The sequence below is a fragment of the Adiantum capillus-veneris genome, unplaced genomic scaffold (genome assembly GCF_014529385.1).
Source record: "Adiantum capillus-veneris isolate H3 unplaced genomic scaffold, ASM1452938v2 Hic_scaffold_33, whole genome shotgun sequence".
In the NCBI taxonomy this organism is placed as follows: Eukaryota; Viridiplantae; Streptophyta; class Polypodiopsida; order Polypodiales; family Pteridaceae; genus Adiantum; species Adiantum capillus-veneris.
In genome coordinates, this window is record NW_028221440.1 from 3188939 (window position 1) to 3213028 (window position 24090).

At 39.7% G+C, this 24090-nt stretch overlaps 1 protein-coding gene and 2 non-coding genes across 3 annotated transcripts in view; 2 read left to right on the forward strand and 1 right to left on the reverse strand.

The window, feature by feature from the left end:
• Nucleotides 1–8329: 8329 nt before the first annotated feature.
• On the forward strand, nt 8330–8403 carry TRNAP-GGG (transfer RNA proline (anticodon GGG)). Its single transcript has one exon. It is a non-coding gene; the product is annotated as a tRNA-Pro (tRNA).
• Nucleotides 8404–12756: 4353 nt separating this feature from the next.
• On the forward strand, nt 12757–12828 carry TRNAN-GUU (transfer RNA asparagine (anticodon GUU)). Its single transcript has one exon. It is a non-coding gene; the product is annotated as a tRNA-Asn (tRNA).
• Nucleotides 12829–22127: 9299 nt separating this feature from the next.
• LOC147417010 (uncharacterized) overlaps nt 22128–24090 on the reverse strand; it is a 2077-nt gene continuing 114 nt past the window's right edge. Inside the window, exons 1-2 of the mRNA XM_086507918.1 lie at nt 23256–24090; nt 22128–22399 (exon numbers count right to left, since the gene is read on the reverse strand). The exon at nt 23256–24090 is cut by the window's right edge and continues 114 nt beyond it. Coding sequence (XP_086364044.1) covers nt 22128–22399; nt 23256–23541 — 558 coding nt within the window. The 5' untranslated portion in view covers nt 23542–24090. The remainder of the gene's footprint in view (nt 22400–23255) is intronic.

Genomic DNA, 24090 nt, shown 5'->3' on the forward strand with positions numbered 1-24090 from the left:
CAGGGGTTCAATGGGATCTCCGCAAAATTGATCATTATGAGTGTTATGATAAGCTGGATTGGCAGATTCAGTGGCAGGGGGAAGGAGATTCTTTGGCTCGATATTTAGTACGAATCGACGAAATGAAAGAATCAATAAATATTCTTCGACAAGCTTTAAAACTTCTCCCGGGAGGTCCATATGAAAATCTAGAGGGTCGGCGTCTTGTGCAAAAGAAAGACAAAATAGATTGGAACGGTTTCAACTACCAGTTTGTCGGAAAGAAATCTTCTCCTACTCTTAAATTGCCTAAACAGGAACATTATGTAAGAGTAGAAGCTCCTAAGGGAGAATTGGGAATTTTTTTAATTGGAGATGATAGTGTCTTTCCTTGGAGATTGAAAATTCGTCCACCTGGTTTTACAAATTTGCAGATTGTCCCTCAATTGATTAGGGGAATGAAACTCGCGGATATTGTGACAATATTAGGTAGTATAGACATCATCATGGGAGAGGTTGATCGTTAGAATGATAAATAGTACCGAATTTTGCAGAAATAAACTAATTCATCTTTTTGACGAGTTAGAAATTACAATGAATCTTTCCAAATCAATTTGGATTTTTGCTTCTACTCTTCTTCTAGTTTTGGGAGTCACGACGGGAGTTTCAGTAATTGCATGGCTCGAATGAAAAGTATCCGCGGGGGTTCAGCAACGAATTGGACCAGAATATGCAGGTCCACTAGGAATTATTCAATCCCTAGCTGATGGAATTAAACTTCTTTTAAAAGAAGATATCATTCCAGCTAAGGGTAATGCCTGGTTATTTGCCGCCGGACCGGCTGTCGTAGTCACACCAGTATTTATTACTTATTTGGTAATACCTTTTGGCCAACATATCATATTATCCGATTCGGGAATAGGTGTCTTTTTCTGGATTGCTATCTCAAGTATTGTACCCCTGGGTCTTCTTGTGGCAGGGTACGGTTCAAATAATAAATATTCTTTTTTAGGCGGTCTCAGAGCGGCGGCTCAATCTATCAGTTACGAAATACCCTAGCTCTATGTGTACTGTCGATATCCCTACGTGCGATTCGCCAAGCACGAATGAAAAAGATAGAAACGTTTTTACCTTGTAATAACAGTAAAAATTTCGTTAGATGATAACCAAATAGTTATCTGGGTGAACTCAAACAGCGTTTTTGCAGTTGCGGAGTCAAACCCAATAGTTCGTGGACGAACTGAAAACTTATCCAAGCGATGCAAGAGGCATGATCCCAAGGCTGTGATTCACTCTCCAGTCTCGAAGCGGATGGGAAGAGGCAGTCAATTTCTGTTCCCCCTTGGAGTTACAAAAAGTGATGAGCAAGAAACACGAATATACGCAAGAGATTTTCGAGGCGGGGGTAAATTAAATAGTATACGTAGAACAAATTATTTGGAAAAAGAAGGGAATGAAGTTGGATATTTAGATCTATTTATAGATGTACCTATCTCTACCTTTCCCACATTTGTTCCCCTCCCCGCTTTACCATATGAAATAGACTCAGCTTCGGTAGGGATAACTGAGTAGTGTATCTACATCATTTCATTCTCGAGTATAACGCCATTCACTTGAATGATAATGTTTGGGACGAAATAACCCTCATTGAAATTCTGCAATTTAGGAGAAAAAGTGATGCAAACAAAGTTGGGTACAACCTTTTCTTTTTTAGATGCAGGGCTTAAAAATTACAATTTCTAGAATTGAGAAACTGGATGAGGTTGAGACAGATTCGGAAGCAAATTTATAGCAAACAGAATCTCATTGATTGGGGGCGTAGATTCTTATCTGCAATTTAGAGAATTTACTCCCTTCATGATCTCGATGGGGAGCCGTATGAAGATCTAAGTTCATGTACGGTTTTGAAATAGAGGCGGGAGAATCCGTCGACTATCTTTATCCGGTAGCTTGAGTACAGTTGATATAGTTGAGACACAATCCAAATATGGTTTTTGGGGGTGGAATCTGTGGCGTCAGCCAATAGGATTTATAGCCTTTTTCATCTCTTCATTGGCAGAATGTGAGAGATTGCCATTTGACTTGCCAGAGGCGGAGGAGGAGTTAGTGGCTGGTTACCAAACTGAATATTCAGGAATAAAATTTGGCTTATTTTATGTTGGTTCTCACCTAAATTTGTCAGCTTCCTCACCATTTGTAGTAGTTCTCTATTTGGGTGGATGGGATTTCTCAATTCCTTTTGTCGAAAATTTTGGACAAATTGTTTCAACTTCAAGTGTCATTGACAAGTCTCTCGACACGTTGAAACCGATTGTAGAGGTTGCCACTACATTATCCAAATCCTATTTTTACCTATTTTTCTCCATCTTGACAAGATGGACTCTACCTAGAGTCAGGATGGATCAATTACTAGATCTCGGATGGAAATTTCTACTGCCCATTGCTTCGGGAAATTCGTTGCTGACAGCTTCGTTTCGAATATTACTCATAAGTTGACGCATCCGCCTCATTTTCAGTTCAAGTTAAAACTATTGAATTTAATGTATGGAAACAAACGCATTACCTGTCCTCCCCTGTCACATGAAAATGTGTATCGAAAAGTAAATTTGAAATTGGATTTATCAATTTTATGTTTTTGGCAATAATTAAGTTTCAAAATTATGGTCAACAAGTTCTCGAAGCCGCAAACTACATTGGTCAAGGATTTGCAGTTACCTTGGATCATTCGAATCGTTTACCCATAACTGTTCAGTATCCATATGAAAAAAAATTACCATCCGAACGATTTCGTGGACGTATCCATTTCGAATTTGATAAATGTATTGCCTGCGAAGTACGCGTTCGCGTATGCCCGATCAATCTCCCAGTTGTCGATTGGATATTCCTGAAAGATGTGAAAAAGAAAAAATTGAAAAACTATAGCATTGATTTTGGAGTTTGCATATTCTGTGGGAACTGCGTTGAGTACTGCCCAACAAATTGTCTGTCGATGACCGAAGAGTATGAACTTTCCAGTTACAATCGTCATGAACTCAATTTTGATCAAACGGCTTTGGGGCGTTTACCTCCTCCCGCCTCTGAAGATGTTTCAATTCAATTAGTTTTGAATTCAAGAAATTCTTTTAGGAGATAAATCTTGAGAACAAGAAAACTTGGCACCCAAGTCATAATTTGCCACACAAATTACCTGCTCAAATAATTTTTTGGATAATCTGTCTGCTCAAAAACTGTCGAATAAAGATTAAAAATAAAAAAAAAAAAGGAAAAATTAAGTATTCACTATGAAAAAATTCAGCTGAAACACTTAAGTAATTGTGTCTAACGAATATCTCAGAATTAATTCACGATTTTGTTTTAGCACCGGTAGAATTGGGTATCCTGCTGGGAAGTTTAGGCGCAGTATCACTTGTCAATACAGTTAATTCCGCTTTTTCTCCGGGGTCGGTTTTCACTTGTATATCTTTATTATACTTTGTTTCGAATGCAGATTTCGTAGCTGCTGCGCAGTTGCCAGTTTATGTAGGAGCCATAAATGTTTTAACCGTATTTGCCGTCACGATTACTGATGAACCGGCAGGTTCTGAGACTACTGCCCGTGGCATAGGCTATATCATTACTGCAGGGACTTGCACAATCCTTTTTTCAACATTATCTTTTGTGATTCACAATACTAAATGGTTTGACTTAAGTCTCATTCCTCAATCGGGAATTTCTACATCAGGCACACTCGGAAGTAATGTCCAACAACTTGGATATAAATTATTGGGAGAATTCGTAATACCATTCGAACTTCTCTCGATACTTCTCCTAGCTGCTTTAGTGGGAGCAATTAATCTAGCACGCAATGAAGATGCATTTATTGTCAATAAGAAATCAGCTGCTTCAGCACCCTACAAAAATTCTACATTTTTCTAACCGACGGAGAATTATTTAAATAGAAATTTATATCGAAGCCCCGGGAAAAAAAAAAAAAGATAGATTGACTCATCAAAATGTTCGAGGAGAAATTTAATAGATCACGTTTGAACAAGGACTAATTCTGAGTGCTTATCTTTTATGTGTAGGTTTTTTCGGTCTAATTACGAGTAGAAATATGGTTAGGGCACTGATGAGTCTAGAGCTAATCTTTAACGCGATTACTTTAAATTTCATTACACTTTCAAATCTTTTTGACAACCGAGAGACTGGGGAAATATTTACATTATTTGTAATAGCCGTTGCAGCTGCTGAAGCTGCTACCGGGTTAGCTATTGCCCTTTCTATACATCGAAACAGGAGATCTACTCGTATCGATCAATCGAATTTGTTAAAATGGTGATTGATTGATAGGTTATACAGTTTTAAACACCTAGTTGTTGAATTTTCCCTCGGCGGCAATATTTTCACCTCAACAAATTAGTTTGATACTTTCTTCCAATTATATCTGCTAACTAACACCTTTTTTAGTTTACCATAACTTCAATATATAGCTTATCCCCCGAGTAGAAAAAAAAAAGAGAAATTTTTACAAAATAAAACTTAATTGGATAGATTTTGAAAGTGATGAAAAGAGCTTATCGGGAGTATTCGGCTATGGGGGGGGAAAATAGATTTTCTTTTTTTCAAGTAACTACTAGGAATTCACCATATTGATTTAAGAGGAGTAAACAGACTCAATGGCACATTCAGTGAAAATCTATGATACATGTATTGGTTGTACCCAGTGTGTAAGAGCATGCCCTACAGATGTGCTAGAAATGATACCGTGGGATGGATGCAAGGCAAATCAAATAGCTTCTGCTCCCAGAACAGAAGATTGTGTGGGATGTAAGAGATGTGAATCTGCCTGTCCAACAGATTTTCTGAGTGTACGTGTCTACTTGGGGGCTGAAACTACCCGTAGTATGGGTCTAGCTTATTAATAGGTAGGACTGAAAAGTTAATCCCTAAATCATTCATTTCAACTCATACCCAAAACTTCCGACTTCCAAAGTTGGGTATGAGTCATCTCATTTGGCTTACACAGTCTCTATTAAAAATTATTTCTTTTTTAATTCATGATTAGTAATGTACCTCGGTTAACGGTAATCGTTTCCCTCCCAATTTTTGCTGGTCTGATGATTCCAATCCTGCCTCGTAATGGAAACAGAGTCACTCGATGGTATACTCTGGGTATTTGCATATTGGAATTTTTACCAATTACTTACATATTTTATTGTCATTTTCGAATCGATTATCAGTCAATCCAGTTGTTGGAAACCTTTAACTGGATAAACAATATCCATCTTCACTGGTCATTAGGAATCGACGGGCTTTCCCTCGGTCTTGTCATATTGACGGGTTTTGCAACTACTCTGGCAACCTTATCGGCTTGGCCTATCACTCGTAATACACGGCTATTTTACTTTTTAATGCTGATTATGTATGGCGGCCAAATTGGATTATTTGTTTCCCGAGACATTTTGCTTTTTTTCTTTATGTGGGAAATAGAACTCATTCCAGTCTATTTACTACTATGTTTATGGGGCGGAAAAAGACGTTTATACTCAGCCACGAAATTTGTCCTATACACAGCTGGTGGCTCAATATTTTTATTGGTGGCGGCTTTGACTATGAGTTTTTATGGTAGCGAGGTTCCTTCTTTTAATATTCAGGATTTGATACATAAATCATATCCCCTTTCGTTAGAAGTACTAATCTACGTAGGTTTCTTGGTGGCTTATGCCGTGAAATTGCCTATCTTTCCCTTCCATACCTGGTTACCAGATACTCATGGGGAGGCACACTACAGCACATGTATGTTATTAGCCGGAGTGCTGTTAAAAATGGGTGGATACGGACTTATTCGAATTAATTTGGAATTATTAACTCATGCACATTTTTTACTTGGATCGTGGATGATGTTATTTGGAGCGATTCAAATTATATACGCCTCCTTAATTTCAATGAGTCAGCGCAATTTTAAAAGAAGAATAGCTTATTCTTCCATTTCTCATATGGGTTTTGTAACCATCGGAATCGGTTCTTTTACAGAGACAGGTATTAATGGAGCTATATTACAAATGATTTCCCACGGTTTGATTGGAGCTGCCTTATTTTTCCTCGCAGGTACCTGTTACGACAGAACTCGAACTTATCTACTAGATCAATTGGGAGGGGCTGCTATTTCAATGCCTAAATTATTTACCATGTTTAGCACCCTTTCGTTGGCTTCTCTTGCATTACCGGGAATGAGTGGTTTCGTGTCGGAATTGCTAGTTTTTTTGGGAGTTGTTACTTCTAATCAATATTCTTTTGCCTTTAAGGCGGGAATTACGGTGCTAGAGGGAATTGGTACGGTATTAACTCCCATCTACTTACTATCAATGTTACGCCAACTATTTTATGGTTACAGGTTTTTTGACAAATCAAATCCTTACTCAATTGATCCTGGTCCAAGAGAATTATTTATTCTAATTTGTTTTCTCCTACCAATACTAGGTATCGGTTTATACCCAAATTTGATTTTATCTATTGGGAGTACTGAAATCCCTTCCCTCCCACTTACATGACTCAACGTTCTGAGCTAAAAAATGAGTACCTAGAGAATTTAGTACAAACAAATAAGCTTATTTGTACACCACCTCTATGGCATAGAAGCATGGGATAAAGAAAAGAGTTTCTTGGAAGGCTAATATAATAGATTCATACTGTACACGAAATAGCTGCAATTTTGTAATTGTTTTTATCTGCAGGAAATGGAGAGGCAGAAACAGACATTTGGAAAATACATCTATTTACTAGCAAGTCTGTTCCTGTTTCTCCTTTTAGGTTTTTGGAGTTATTTTGCTACCCTGCTGCTCCCCCAATTTCTCAATGTAGTTAAAATTTTTGTCAATTAATTTTTTTTTTTTTCAAACCACTTTTTTTTTAATCTCCCCCTTCCTTTTTATTTTCCTTCAATTTGCCAAAATTAACCTTCTGGTCTTTACGCTAACCATCCGTAATTATGCAATCCAACTCCTAATAAATTGACTCCCAAGAAACAAATCCAAACTAAGAAAAATCCCATAGATGCTGTCGTGGCCGGTCCCTCCCCCATCTTTCTCTTATCCACCTTTGTATGAAGGTAAGTAGCATATACTAACCGAGTTACCAACGCCCAAGTCTCTTTTGGGTCCCAACTCCAGTAAGATCCCCGAGCTTCATTAGCCCACACTGCGCCAGAAAGTATACCAATAGTCAACAGAGAAACCCCAAACTTATTGTTTGGCAAGCCCACTTATCCAAGCAATTAATCAATTGGCACTTCCGTGAGTTGGAGATGAGGAAGTAGGAATAGTTTTCTGCACCGGTTTGTTTCCACAGATTCTTACGAGGGTTCATCAAAAAAAAGAAAGATTGTTTTTCAAACTTGTGTTCCAAAGTTACACTACCTACCTTGCCGTAGAATAAACTTAATAAAGTTATTGCTAGCGAAGACCCACACAATGAGGTTATATAACTAATCAACATCGCACTTACATGCGTCATTAACCACTGAGACTGCGAAGCGGGTACTAACAACGTGGGGGAACGCATTTGCTGGGGAAGACTTGAAGTTGCGAAGGCGTGAATCAACATAGCACCAGGTGCGAGTACTGCATGCGATAAACCAATTTGGTCTCTAACTTCTAAAATTGAATATAATAAGGAGAAGCCCCACGATAGAAACATTAGCGACTCGTACAGATTACCTAGCGGTAAGTGCCTGGTTTGGAGGTAGCGAGTAATCAGAAATCCTGTAGTACAGAAAAAAGCAATTGTCATGCTATTTTTGCTGAAATGATCAATTTTATCAACTTTGTAAAATAAATTGATGAGGTTCAACAAAGTTACGAAAAAAAACATCACAAACGAAATATTAACAAATATGTACTCTATGCCTGTATATGTCGTAATTGAGGGAGACCAGTAATTTATTCTTTTAATTTATTACGAATTAATCACTTTAGAGTGGATTATCACCAATAAAGTCGGTGACTTTATTTTCTAAGTAATCAAGGTAGTTTACAATTTGTCTTTTTTTTTTTTATTTCACTATTTCACGTGCCGCTACTCGGATTCGAACCGAGATGCTTTGGCACTGCTTCCTAAGAGCAGCGTGTCTACCTATTTCACCATAGCGGCTTATCAAAATAGAAACAAATACATACTTAATTGTATATTGGTTCGGACCGATAAGTCAACTGTTACATAGTTTGATAAGATGTAACAGAAGTTTTGAAATGCATATAGGTTAAGAAATAAGAAGATTAATCACTTATTTAGTTAGTTCATTTATTAAAAAAAAAAACATCTTAATCTAAACCAGATGGGTAGATATAATCGTGTATATAGATAGATAGATATACGGAATATGGCGCAGTTTGGTAGCGCGCCATCTTGGGGTGATGGAGGTCACAGGTTCAAATCCTGCTATTCCGAACGTAGACGAGCCCTTTCTATCTATAGAAATGTCGTAACATCGTGCATGTTATAACACTGCACAGAGACCCACACTACGGCTTAGTTTAAAGCGAGTGTTACGTGGCTTATGTGTTTGTACATAAATAGGTTAAATTAAACTAACGAGGGAAAATCTTAAAAAAGGAAGGAGTTATAACCCCCCCCCTTCTTTTTTTTTCCTTGATTTATTTCTTTCTATTTTCTAAATTTGTGGTATGGAAGTCTAAGAAATTCCCTGTATCTTGCGCTCTCACAATATGCTTTAAGATCGGTCAAATTCTTACATTGACGTGAAATAACATTTAAATACTTATTTGGGATATATCTTTGTTCTAATAGGGAGGTCATTTCATCCTTAAACTCAATATTTCCAAAAATAGATTAACATACACCAATTGCTTGAAGTTGATTGATAAAGGCGATTACGTCACTGATTATCCATACTATAACTGTTATACAAAATATTTTCAAATTTCACCCAATTTTTCTATATTTCCGGGGGGAATAAAAATTGTAGATTATTAATATGTCAAATTTTGTCAGTTCCTGTCAAGGAATTATGCTAATTTTGTGGTTTTTTAACTGTTTGTTCACTCTTCTACATATCTGTCAAACAACTACCCGGGAATATAGAATAGTACTAATTTTTCTGGAAAGGTTTTTTTTCAGTTCCATAATAAAAACTTTTTGAACGTCCGCTTAAAACAGATTGAGCCAAAGAAAAAGATTTCAACGACTTTTCCACTGATTTAATTTTCCAGCTATGATTACGAATTTTCTTCATTGATGCAGAAGTACGTTTCTTCGGAACGGCCATATTCTATTGAGTATTCTTGTAGCTTTTTCTCTTTGCAATTACCAGTTATGTTGATATGTATCAGTAGAATGAATATAATGGATAGAAAAGTGGACAAATAACAAAGAGGGACAGATATCAAATAAAAAAAAAACTTTGCATCGATGCATCAATCTTTCAAGTATCTTAGTAATTTGACTTACCTATGCAATTATTTGTTAGTTGCATTACTACAATTAAAATGGATGGAATCAATTGCAAATCTAATTATACTTCCTCTGCATCCTCGACTCCCTCACGTTTTTCTTTTGGAAAAAATCTTTTTTATTACCAATTTATCTTCGAAACAGTTATGTAAGATCCGTCCCTTGACAACTGCATTCGCTAGCCACGGAGAACCAATATCTATTTTAGATCCGTCACGAATAAGCAAGACTCGACCCATGGATACTTTTGTGTCAGATCCCCGTGTATTTAAATTTGAGGGAAAATGACGAACATCGTGGAATCTTCCCGGTTGTACTCGTAGTTGTTTTCCTCCAATATCAATAATTGCGTATCCACCAATTCTGACTCTCTCTTTCCATTTTTCCATATTTCCTCCCCCCGAGAAAGAAAAAAATTCGTTCACAAAGCGAGTTGATTCGTTTCCAAATTTTACAACTCGAATAAGTATCTCGGTCACGTGCAAATACTGTCAAGTTTTTTGATTGTTGCTTCTTTCATGAAATCAAAATTATTGAGTCTCTTTTTCTTTTTTACTCAAAAATCAATTATTTTGTCTGCATACATTCCATCTAGTAATGCTCTTACACTTCCCCCCCCCCCCGTCGGGAAGTAGCAACAAATTAAATTTGGAGTTGACTACGTCTGTGAAACTTTCAAACGAATACGCTTGGATTATTCCTTCGTGTCCATTAATAGCTTCTTGTTGCACTGGATCGTTATCATTCTTTTTTCCAAGAGTTGCAAGGGGTTTCCATCGCCTGTGCGCATTGCTCAACGTTTTTTCATTAGCTATTTCTACGTTTGTGTCACTTGCCATATTTCAGGAACAATTTGTGAAAAACCCGATTCAGCAATATTTATGGATTTGGATACCGAGAAGTACTTTTTGCGTAGAAATAGGCTTTTTAGTCGATTCACTTACTTTAGTAATGTCACTACTGGTTACCACTGTAGGCGTGTTAGTTATGATTTATAGCGATAGTTATATGTGTTATGACCGGGGATATACCAGGTTTTATGCTTATTTGAGTTTGTTTACCGCGTCAATGTTAGGGTCAGTTCTCAGCCCCAACTTAATACAGCTTTACGTGTTTTGGGAGTTAGTTGGAATGTGTTCCTATCTATTAGTAGGTTTTTGGTTTGCTAGGTCAAGTGCCGCAAATGCTTGTCAAAAAGCTTTTGTTACCAACCGCATAGGAGATTTTGGATTACTTTTAGGTATTCTAGGTATTTACTGGACAACTGGTAGTTTCGAGATTTCCGAATTGTGTGATTGATTTGCCAAATTAAAAGAAATTGGATTTTCCAATCCAATCTTGACAAATATCATTGCTTTTTTACTCCTTGCAGGTCCAGTTGCTAAATCTGCTCAATTTCCGCTTCACGTATGGCTGCCAGATGCAATGGAGGGACCCACGCCCATATCGGCCCTTATTCACGCAGCTACTATGGTAGCTGCCGGGATTTTTTTCATTGCCCGAATTTATGGTCTAATTTCTACGCTTCCCTTAGTGATGCAAGCCAGCTCTTGGCTTGGTGGAGCAACGGCTTTGCTGGGTGCCACATTAGCTCTTGCACAAAGAGATCTAAAAAAGGGTCTTGCTTATTCCACCATGTCTCAGTTGGGATATATGGTTTCAGCCCTAGGCATCGGCGCTTACCAATCTGCTCTCTTCCATCTCGTGACGCATGCCTATTCAAAAGCTTTATTATTTCTCGGAGCCGGTTCAGTAATTCACTCAATTGAAAAAGTTGTTGGATATTCACCTAACAGGAGTCAAAACATGTTTTTCATGGGTGGCTTACGTAAGTACATGCCAATTACTGGAACTACTTTTCTTCCGGGTACCCTTTCTCTATCTGGAATACCGCCCTTAGCCTGTTTTTGGTCCAAAGATGAGATTATTCACGAAAGTTGGTTAAGTTCTCTTCCACTTGGAATTCTAGCTTCTGGCACAGCAGGTCTTACGGCGTTTTATATGTTTCGTATCTATCTCCTTACTTTCGAGGGGGATTTTTGCACTATTAAAACGGATTGGGTTGACTTTAACCATTTTGCGCCATTGTCCATAAGTATGTGGGGTGAAACTGAAGGAAATCTTTCACTAAATCAAATTAATCAAAATGTTGCATCGGTACGATTGGGAATAACAAAAAACAAAGGGTTTTCGTCATCATATCTAGCAAACCCAAATGGAATTACTAACGTCCATTACGATCAGAGCTTGCCGAAGCCTAAAGAATCGTCTTCTGCCATGACATTTTCTCTAGTGATGCTTGCAATACCCACTACATTAGTAGGACTACTGGGAATTAATCTCATAGGAGAAACTGCCAATTTTGAATTATCCCCGAGTGGTTAATTAATCCAGTTCACTTTTTCGAACTTAGTAAATCTTTCAATATTTATATAAAAATATTGCTAAACTCGCGTAGCTCACTTATTTTATCTTTTTTTGGAATATTTTTTTCCTTCATTATTTACAAAAAAAGTTATAAATATTTTTATATTACTAAAAAATTAGTTGGATTTACCAAATTAGTTAGTAAATTTGGGTTGCTTGTTCAATCTTGGTCACTAAATCGGGGTTATATTGATTACTATTATGATATATGCTTTGTGCGTAATCTAAGATCTTTAAGTAAGTCACTTTCAGATTTTGATCGTTACGGAATCGACGGTTTTGTCAACGTAATCGGAGCCTTAAATTTTTTTGGAGGAGAGTTTATACGTTACGGAGAAAATGGTAGGATATCTTATTACTTATTCATAATTATTTTTGGAGCTATTTTATCATCAGTACTAATCTTCATCTTTTTTCCTTTTCCATAAACTGCTACTTTCGTTTCACGAAACTCCAATTCGCGTTCATTTCTCCCGACTATTTTTCATCTTCCCCATCTTTCTAATTCTATTTTGCTTCCTCTATTCCCCCTAATTCTAGTCCTCAAAATAACGTGGAGGAAGAATCCCGCAACTATTCTACTACGCCTCCCGGAAGGGGGGAATAGAAACCACTCATTGGTGATTGATCAATACGAATCTTGGGAGGGGCTTGCCAGGTTGATCTTGACCTCGTCTCGGCCGGTTGACCCCCCCCCCCACCCTCCCACGCCCATGATTTGGGGGCCCCTCCATTCGAATGGGATTGCTATCGCCACTACCCCCCCCTATAATGAATGGGGGCTAGGGAGTACGCAAAGTTTTTGCAATGGCAAAGAAAGCTTAACTCCTTCCAGATTTGGAATTGGCTTCTGGAAAAAAGGTATTCAAGCAAGTGTGTATGGGACTGAATCCCCTACCATTTTCCCCGGTAGCTCAGCGGTAGAGCGGTCGGCTGTTAACCGATTGGTCGTAGGTTCGAATCCTATCCGGGGAGATCCGTATCTACGTCAAGAATTTCCACTAATACTAATTAGGATTAGGAGAGCTGTATTTCACATCACACATATGCCAAATCAAGTTGGCGTGACCCACCAACCACTGAATGGTTTGCTATCGCGCTATTTTAGGCCTCGACACCAACGAATGGAAACGAGAATATTGGCACGTTCCGTTCTCCCCCCCCCCCCACTTGACTAATTTAATTGGCCCATTCCAGTCATTCGATACACCGGATTGATTTAAAGTGGAAATTCTTAGATTTCGACGCCTCAATGAGATCCTTGGAGCTACTTGGGGAGGGTGAGGGGGGGGGGGGAAATCCAAAATCTTATCGAGGATAGTTATTGGGAAGACAAAGAATTGTCTTCGTTCGCATAATTCCTGCGGAATAACCTATATCACTCCTTCCAATCCTACCTCTCAGTGGAGAGACTCCTAATTCCTATAGTAACTGTTCTCCAACTTCTTTTCTTTTTGAAATGCTATAATTAGATTTTCCGTATCAGTAAAAGGAAAATAGAGATCTTCCTCCTACTGAGTGAGTTGGCTTCCAATTCTATGGCTAGAGATCTAAACGGAGTGGGGAGTATCTAGGTGAGGAAACAACAGTTGTTTCATGACATCGAACTTTCATGAAGGAATTGTTTCATTGTTCAATCCAGTGATGCTTTACCAAACCGAAACGGATTGGATAGATATTCATAAGTTTCAAGCAACATATTATAAATAAGAAAATCCCGAAATGGGGAACGGTTCCGTCTCAGCCATTTGTTTCTATGAACCAGAAGCCTAAACCGAAGAAATCGTTCCGGGAAATCCTCCGCTACCGCGTAGCAACCCAAACGAACGGGAGTAAATATCTGCGGATATTGCAGATGTATATCTACGGAAGAGGTTTCCCTGACGTATTCGGAATCTCGCTCCTCCTCTTCCAGAGGAAGATTATTCCGCCGATTGAGAGATGAGTCGGGTTTCAATTTTGGATTCTCTTCGCTATAGAGGAAAAAATCTTTAATTTTATTATTTGACATCTTCTGAAGGCGCTGCCTTCTCATACCGTAAATGGTGTGAAGCCTCCGTGCCAGTTCTTTCGTTGACAACAAGTTGCGGCGCAGGGAAGGAATGTTAGGGTCTGGCTGGAACAGAAGCATGGGGTCCCAGATGAAGCGCCCCCCGAAGAGTCGAGTCATTTCATTCAATCGATCACAATGTGTTTCATACTCATTAGATGAATCGCCAGAGATTCCCAATTCGAGAAATTGCTCACGTAACAACATATTATCCAATCGGTTTTCCAATCTTTTAATGGAATTATCTGTTCCATTAGTGACAGATTTCTCGAAGCTGAAAAGATACCCGCTTTTCTCGCGCCACTTACTTCTCTTTCCCCTAATCTTACTGAATTCAAAATCTTGTTGGGGTATGTAATTCTGATTGTAGTAAAGAAGAATTAAGTTATACAAATGGTTGGGTTCGGATAATACCCCCATCAATTCGTAAGTCCCGCTTCGCAGGAAACGGAGACGCCAAGCCTTGCGGGACCAAGTAATCTCACGCGATATCTCTGCCGCTGAGTTTCTTAATTCGGGTGACTGTTGCATCTCGAAATCGGTTAGACTACTAATTCTCCCTCTTTTCAGAGATTTGGAAGAGCGACTTAGAGAGGTTACACCTGAGCAATACTTGGGTTTTCCAATAGGAAGAGGGGGAGGAAAACTATTACTGCGCCGGCTCTCTCCCCTACAAATTTCCGGACGTGGGAAATTATTCGAGAGGTTTTCTAGGACGCCACAAGCTAGGTTTAAGTCATTCTCTACGAGTTTGTCGATAACAATGAAATTATCTTCTTTTCCCCTATCCATTTGGAACGAATCGCGAGCTACTAATTTGGCTATTAGCTCTGGGAGATGCAAAAACATAGTGAATTCATCAATTGTTGATTCGGTTGTTGAAGGTTCCACATACCAGTTAGACAAGTAATAAAATCGCATTTTTAACTCGTCACGACCAATAAATGGAAAAGTTGTGAGAGAAATATCTGTCAAACTATTCTTTACTTCTGCCATCTTGTAGGAAGAGATTTCCCATTCAGAATTAGATTCCATCTCATTGCCCATATCACTAACAGTCGAATGTTGCCTATGCAAAGCTAATCCAATTGTGTTGCTACATACAAACTTTCTCCCTTTGGAAGTACCTATCAATAACGCTTCATTAGCGAGAAGAAGTAAATCTCGTTTACTATAACCTGCAGTTCCAGACACAGTACTCTCAAGAAGAGTCGGATTAGCCCCTACCTCGAAACCTTTGATACGTAATAGAATTGACAATTCTTTCTGACGTTGACGCCCATTGGACCTCCGAAAATTTATTAATTAGTTTAACCGATTCGGAGCTACTGAAGCTGGATCTATCCTCGCAGGTACGTGAGTCGTGGCAATAACGACATTCTCGCGGATGTCGGAGTTGCCGAGCTTGTGACCAATACTCTTCAATATTTGGCAAAGTAGAAATTTGGGATCAGCTTCTAGCTTATTATACGAACGACAAATATTCAATTCATGAATATCTTGAATCCATAATGTACAAGGAGACATTTCTTTCGCTATTTCAAAGACGATATTTAATCGGTGTACGCTCTCTTTCGAGATGAAATTTCCACGTACATTATTGAAAAAAGATCGGTTGTATATGAATTTTTTGAGTGGTAGTTTCACCACTGGAAAGTAGGAGTTGGATGCTACATCTCTAATAAGAGAGGATCTGCCAGTTTCTACAGGTCCTACTAGCAAAATTCCTTTGGATGGTAATAATCCCGATTGGAGTGAAATAGGTATGTCACGACATGGCATATTTAGTAGACTGTCTCTTCGCCTTGTTGTTGCCGAAAATAGAATATCTCTCCCAAGGGCGGAAAAAGCCCACTTCTCCGCAGGATCCAACTTACGAATCTTGTGACCCAATAGATCATTTTGCCAGAATTGAAGTAAGTATGCCAAAACGTTGGATCTATCTTGCGGGTAAGGTTCATGAAAAATCTTGTTGCTCGATAAATCATAATTGAATTTTGATTTCGATGCATACCTGTAGAGAATCTTAGTCGTTACCAAATGTTGAGTCAGTAGTTCTTTATTACTATCTAAAATATCAGAGCTTTCTCTACGAAATATCCACGAATCAATTTCATTTTTCACGAAAAGGAAAAAAAGTATATTACTTACACAATTCAAGAATCTATTGAGAGAATGAATTAGTAGATCTCTTGTTAACATTTAGCTTGTCGGGGGGAATACATTACCTTTCTCAAATAGGATCCACGCATTGGGTCTGTTAAATAGTCAATAGTAGCAAAACGTTTCCACAAATGAAAGGAATTGGAACCCGAAACGGCAGACAAAGGATGTTTCAATGACAGGAGAACAAGTAATATTGAGAGGATGCAGCAATAGGAGATAGGCCTATTGGAAAATTGAGATACCGACCATTCCCCGGATGTAAAATCTCCGCTTTATCAGGGATTTTTTCGAGAATGAGAAGATCTGTCTCGGATGATATAGTATTAATAGAATTGTTTCCGAATATCAATCCTAGCCTTTGCAGGCTTCGGAGTAAATAGCCCTTCGCGCTACCTACTAAACCCCTAGCAATTCCTTCAGAAATTCTACGAAGATCATGATTTGAGTCGTAACTTATCTTAAGTACTATTTCCGGATATGCTTTTGTAATTAGATCGCAGAAGTATCTCCACCAGGTGGGGGTAAAAAACAGGGGTATATAATCTCCCAATAAGCTCCAATTTTCGCCGATACTGTCTCTCCAGAAAATCCAAGAGATCTTATATCTGTTCAAATCTTCTGATAATTCATTGAAATTGATGAAATGGGACGGGCAAGTAGCTTCTTCCCGGGCAGATGAATCTGCGAACCCCGCATCTTGGCGGGTAACATCCTCCCCAATTGATCCCGCTATAAATCTTGATGTTACGCCATTGAATAATGAGAATCTTAGCGACCAATAAGGTGTATCCAATTTTTTCGGTTCCCAAAAATACTCAATAGACAACCCGTTTCGATAGACTTGACTCGTGGGGGAACCATTTCTCGAGTCTAATCCATCTTTGAAAAACTTCTCCGAATTGACTCGATCTAATACCAGCAGATTCCGACGAGGTTGGGTTCGCTGATGATCCGACCACGAGTCGGAGTTTCTCGACGCCTCCTCCAAAGAAACTCCATCATTACTACACGAAAATAGGAACGAGTCTGTCGCTTCACGGGGGGATGAGCTCAAACTTGCCAGTAACCCATTCAGATCCGAAATAGAATTGGGAAGTCCATCCAAATGAGTTACTATGGTCGCGGATTCATGCAGGTTAGGCGAAATAAGTTGAATTGGTGTGAGTAAGTGATCAGCTACCTCCCCTGCCGTTTGTTTCGAAAAATTGGATGATAACGAATCTGACAATTGGAGGTGAATAAGTGAAAGGATATCAGATGAGGAGATGGCTTTCTCGTCGGAGCTCAAATAAAAGTTTTCTAACACGTCGAGATAACTATTGCTACAGTTCCCGACGAAGAAACCCCTTTTGATTCTCTGGATAAAGTTGTTTCCAGCCCGGCTCCGTATAGGTGAGTTGTTTATTTCATCCATTTGATCGGAAATGTTTTTTGGAAGACTCTCACCAATATTCCTAATTGAATTCCCCCCACGGCTTAAATCACACACAAACAGATTCCAATTTTGTCTCCCCATAATAGAAAGAGCCTCACCCGAGAATCCTGCTCGGATAGCTTCGATGCAAGACAACCCGAGAGAGGTGAAATTCGACGCAGGTTTTAGCGCAGTCGAGGAGCCTACCGATTTTTCACTTGTTAACAGTCTAGACTCGACTAAGAAACTTTTTCTTTCTTCAAGAATTGTTTTGAAAAGAAGTATCTCTTCGTCAATGTAACCATCGGATAAACTTGAGAAAAAATCAAGCTCAATACGATCCATTTTGTTCAATTTTTCAAAATCTATGTCGTCCAATTTTTCGATGCAGTAATCAACGGTATCTATCAGAATTTTCTGGCGAGTAGCCTCAGCAACAATCATTTTGGAAAGAAATAACACATCGAGAAATCGGTGAAAATATTTCTTGGTATGTCTATTGGTACTACGGAGACTGACACCAGTCTTATTTAGCAACTCGTTTCCCACTAGTGACACACGGCAGATTAATTCTGCCAAGTTGTACTTCATTGCTTCTCCCAAGAATTTCTTAACAGGCGAAACATACAAATTCCGTGTTGCATCGAGCCGTCTATACAGATTTGATTGAACATTCCTACACTGACCAATATGGGAGGTAACATATTCGTTCGATAGACGCTCTACGTCATCCTTCCACTTGAATACTGTTTCTTCAGTTGCAATTCCCGTGAAACTGATGTATACTCTGCCACCCGTCCAGCCATCCAACCAATATTTGATTCGGAAGAAATATTCAGTGGATAACGCACAAAAATAATCGTGGAGAAGAAATATGTATGTTGAGTAGAGAGGTATGATTCTATTTCGCCCATATAATCTAACTAGAGAATAAATTGAATCTAGGTTCCCCCCTCCTTCCAATTCGTCTAAAAAATTAGTATTTCCATTTTGATTAGTTGTTTCCCTAGGTATCTCTAAGGATGCTTTAAAATAGGTTGGGAAAATCTCAACGAAGTCGAAGTATCCGCCACTTGCTAACCTAAGTTTCTTGCCAGATATTTTGGTAAACGGCATATTTTTTTTCATTCCCGATGGAAAAAAGACTCTCTCGGATTTGATCCTATTACTGACGTCAATAACTATTTTCCCACCAAGAGGAAGGTTTGATTTCCTAATTATCGAAAGGAAGTTGGTGAGTCGGTTTATTAATTGATTTCTAACTTGTGAATAAGCATGTAGAACGGGAAAGCCTCCCTCATCTTCTCCATAATCTAATCCAGATATAGAGTTGCGAAACAATATTGTTTTCTCACGAGACGTAAACGAATACAAGTTGGAAAAGACTTCTTGCTCAGAGGGAAATGCCGATCCGTCCCTCCGGGGATCGGCTGAATCTGCGGATTCAGATTCAAAGGGGTACAATACTACGGAACTTAATGAATTGTTTCCCAACCGTATTGCTTGTAACCGACCCAGATCTTGCTTGTCACAGATTTCCCGGAGAAGCAACGAATCAAAATTGTTTTGGTGGCAGTCACTTCCGTTTTTGGAAACTACCAAGTTTTTATAGAATTTGAAAAACCTAACTAAATCTTGCAGATACCTACCCCCACGAACCACTTGAATCCCTTCAGTTTTCCCCTTGAATCTATCCCCGCCAAATAGTAGGGAATCCCTCCTCATTATGCGTGCCTTCCACCTACCGGAAGGCAAGGGAGTCGTGACATCATAACGGATTTCTCTTTCCTCCTTTGAAGAACTTGCAGAAATTGAAATATCTTTGTTCAAACCTAAGTAGTAGGGCTCCAGTATTTCTCTCTTCCCATCTCTTCCGACGGATAAAAATCTCTTGAATTGGAGGAAGCAATCGTAGGAGAAATTGCCATAATTTTCCGTCTGTTTCTTTCTTATCCCCTCACCTCCATCAATGACTTTTGCTAATACAAAACCCCTATCAATCGAATTTTTGTAACTCAGGCAATGCATAAAAATTGGTATCGCCAGCAACATCAGCATTTCCAGGGTGACGCCACTACCCCTCATTATTGAATGACGCAGATTACGTAGAAACAGTAAACTTAGAAATCACAAGTCAGATAATCTGATGAAAGGTTCAGCAGTGGAAGCTGGACTAACTACAAGTTCTTCGAGATAGTGGTTTTTCAATGATTCGGAGAAGTAGTTTAATGCATCGATTTCTAAGAAGTCCCAAACTTTAGATGAATAATCTCGGCCCCTTACTCCTCTTCCTTTTTCTATCACCTTTTTTACCATAGCTTTTTTCCCATATTAGTTCTGAGACTACTTATCTATCTATTTCCCATATTTATTATACTGAGAATTTCGAACATTTCAAGATGTGATGGAGGAAATCTATCAGACGAGTCTGGTTCTTTCCGTAAATAGTTGCATCCGAAGCTGGAATGAAATTGGGAATTCTCAGATGTTATTGTCGAGGAGACCCGCATATATCCCACCCAACTCGGCAAATTTTCCCTGCCTTAAGCGGGCGGAGCAGTAGTATTGAATTACTCGGATGGGCGAACGACGGGGATTGAACCCGCGCGTGATGGATCCACAATCCATTGCCTTGATCCACTTGGCTACGTCCGCCCCTTTTGCCACTTGCTTTTGTTAAGGGGCTCCCCAAATGTGAACGAGATCCATCTGTTAAGCTAGATAGCTTATTTGGATGATACACATCCATATTAACTGCATGTATCTAACAAGACAACATAGAATCTGAAAAATGAGGAATGTACTCCCAACTCCTTCTACCCAAAAGATTGAAAGGTTACAAGAATTCAGCGAATCAAATTAGTAACTCTTTTCAATTAGGAAATCCCGGAAGGATATTCCAATTCTTCGTTCTTCTCAATTCGAGATGGGAAACTGATGACCGTGAGATTGTGACAGTCCGTTATCCTCTCCCTTTTTGCTCCACCGTACGGACCTTACCTTTTCCTTTTCATTGGATACCAAACTATATCTTCTTAAATTGAAGGGTTTGGTATCCAGCTGTGCTGCCTAACCAGACGGATATTATCCGTTTATAGAAGGGGCGTCGACAGAGGCTAAGTCTAAGGGGAAGTTATGAGCGTTACGTTCATGCATGACTTCCATACCTAGGTTGGCGCGGTTTATGATGTCAGCCCAGGTGTTTATAACGCGACCTTGGCTGTCAACCACAGATTGGTTGAAGTTAAAACCATTCAAGTTGAATGCCATAGTACTGATGCCTAAGGCGGTGAACCAGATACCTACCACGGGCCAAGCAGCTAAGAAGAAGTGTAGAGAACGAGAATTGTTGAAGCTAGCATATTGGAAGATCAAACGACCGAAGTAGCCGTGAGCAGCTACAATGTTGTAAGTTTCTTCTTCTTGACCAAACTTATAACCTGCATTGGCAGACTCATTCTCAGTAGTTTCTCTAATCAAACTAGAAGTTACCAAAGAACCATGCATAGCACTGAATAGAGAGCCGCCGAATACGCCAGCTACACCCAACATGTGGAAAGGATGCATAAGGATGTTGTGCTCAGCCTGGAATACGATCATGAAGTTGAAAGTACCAGAAATGCCCAGAGGCATACCGTCAGAGAAACTTCCTTGACCAATTGGATAGATCAGGAAGACGGCGGCAGCAGCTGCGACTGGAGCTGAATAAGCGACAGCAATCCAGGGGCGCATACCTAAACGGAAGCTTAGTTCCCATTCGCGACCCATGTAGCAAGCTACACCAAGTAGGAAGTGAAGAACGATCAGTTCGTAGGGACCACCATTGTAAAGCCATTCATCGACGGAAGCTGCTTCCCAGATTGGGTAGAAGTGTAACCCAATAGCTGCAGAAGTAGGGATGATAGCGCCAGAGATAATGTTGTTACCGTATAGCAAAGAACCAGAAACGGGCTCGCGAATACCGTCAATATCTACGGGAGGAGCTGCGACGAAGGCGATGATGAATACAGAGGTTGCGGTTAGTAGGGTGGGAATCATCAAGACACCAAACCATCCGATGTAAAGACGGTTTTCAGTGCTGGTGATCCAGTCGCAGAAGCGACCCCATAGGCTTGCGCTTTCGCGTCGTTCTAAAGTTGCGGTCATGGGAATTTTTGGTTTTCGAAAAGGAATTAGTGATTCCCCAGGCTAGTAAGCCTGTTACTATGTAGCATATCACAAAAACCTATCCGTGTCAACCAAAATCGATTGAGTCTCTAGAATTCTTGGATACAGAGGCTTTTTCCCCGTATCTCAAAATTTTTTGTCACTTATTTCACAACCTGGATTCCCTAAAACAAGGGGAGAGGGAGAAATGAAATTTCTCTCCTAGGTAATGCACGCCCCTAATCAATTTTGGTCTCTAAAAAATAAAAAAAAAAAAGAATCCTGCGTCAAGCCTTTTCATGGACGAAGCACTCCGCAGCTTTGCATCGGCCAACGTATTGTAAATATTGGAATAATTGACGAACTAAGGAGGAAGTAGTCGTCAACCCCTCACTCATCCATCTCTGCGTAGTGTTTCTCGATTCCCCGATACTTGCGCCCCGATTCCAATCCACAACGAAAAGATTGTGGATTGGAACTAATCTCATCTAAGCAAAACTAACGGAAGTGGGCAAAAGCTTTGTTAGCTTCCGCAACTTTATGAGTCTCTTCCTTCTTCCGTATGGCACTCCCAGAATTTCTGGCGGCATCTATCAATTCATCACTCGACCTTAAAGCCATACTTCGACCTGAGCGTTTTCGACATGCGATCAATGACCACCGGATGGCCAAAGCTTTTCCTTTTGCAGGTACTACTTCAATGGGAACTCGATAAGTTGATCCACCCACACGTTTGGTTTCTGTGACTACATCGGGAGTTACCCCACGCACTGCCTGTCGCAGAACAGACAGTGGGTTCCTATTTGTCTTTTATCTAATCCGCTTCATAGCCTGATAAAAAATCTGATAAGCTAGTGATTTTTTGCCGTTTTTCAGGATACGATCAACTAGCATGTTTGCCAATCGATTGCGATAAATTGGATCCGATTCGATATTTCTAATTTCGTTCGCTACACTGCTCCGATGTACCACGAGTTTACAACTACGTCAGACTTCAACCAATTTTTTTTTATGTCTTTTCCCGGCGGTGTTTTAAGCTACTATTTCGGCTTCTTCACTCCATATTGTAGAGTGGATCCACCGGTTAGTGGGGGATCTCCCTCCAAACTGCACGTGCGACTTTCGTCGAATACAGCTTTCCATATGATTGGGTAATAACTACGGTTTCCAACCAATTTTTATTCATCACATAAATCATATTTACTCATTGCACATTGAGTATCCGTCTCCCTCTCTTCCACGGAGGAAGAAGAAATAGGCATGGAAAGGAAAAATCTTGCAATTCAGTTATCTCACCAGTAATGTCCGTAGGTTTCCCGATCCAATCGGTAGATGTAGGCAAAGTCTCCGTCAAATATTCGTAGTCTTAACCCGAACCTGTTCCGGAAGGAAAAGGCTTTTTTTTTTTCTCAGGTGGGAGTCCGGGTAAAACTCAACTTAACCTACTGAAGTAAAACACCTTAGACACCAAGTTGTTTCACACAAATAGACGGGTAATGGTCAATCTTTGCAGTAGCAGGCTTCGGTCCCCTGGCAATGTTGGGTCGGCTACACATTTAACATATCAGAACAATTGATACGGAATCGTTGCGATGATACGAGTTGCGACAATGCTCTGCAACGCACTGGAACGCCCTTTTTTACGATCTTTCACTCCTACAGCATCTAAGGCTCCTCTAACGATGTGATACCTAACGCCGGGTAGGTCTTTGACCCTTCCGCCTCTTACGAGGACCACCGAATGTTCCTGCAAATTGTGGCCAATACCTGGTATGTAAGCCGTTACCTCAAATTTGGAGGTTAATCGAACCCTGGCGACTTTACGTAGGGCAGAGTTGGGTTTTTTCGGTGTAGTTGTGAGATAGTCGACAGCTATAACGTCGCTATACAAAACCGTACGTGAGATTCGCATCTCATACGGCTCCTCGTCATTCAATTACTGTTGGGGGGAGAACTCTTCTCAATCGATTTCGACTATAAGTACAAAAATAAATTTACGAAAATAAATCTTACCCTTTTTCCTTGCAAATCCATTTTCAAAGTTTCGCCGTTGCGCCCCACCAATTTGCCGGATTGCAAAAAAGCGACGCAGATGGAAAAATGAAAAATCTCCCAAATTGATGCGTGGGTTTACCGATACAACGAGTTTTCCACCTTTGCGTCAATAATATGAGGCGGATTGAATATGGAGGAGATTGACGAGTCGGTATCAGCTTATCCACATGATTAATCATTTTCTGAGAAGGAATTCATTTTGAAATGAAGGCAGTTTCAACATCTCACTCTCGTTCTTCATTTCGTTCCGACGAGGCTACCTGAGGAGGATTCGGCAACCTAACGAACTACCCAATAAGAATAAGTAGGTGAACTAAACTATGGATCCATAGAAGATGGGAGGGATCTGATGACTATTTGTAGTTTACCATTGATGACGACGTGAACGTAGCAACGAGAAAAAAAA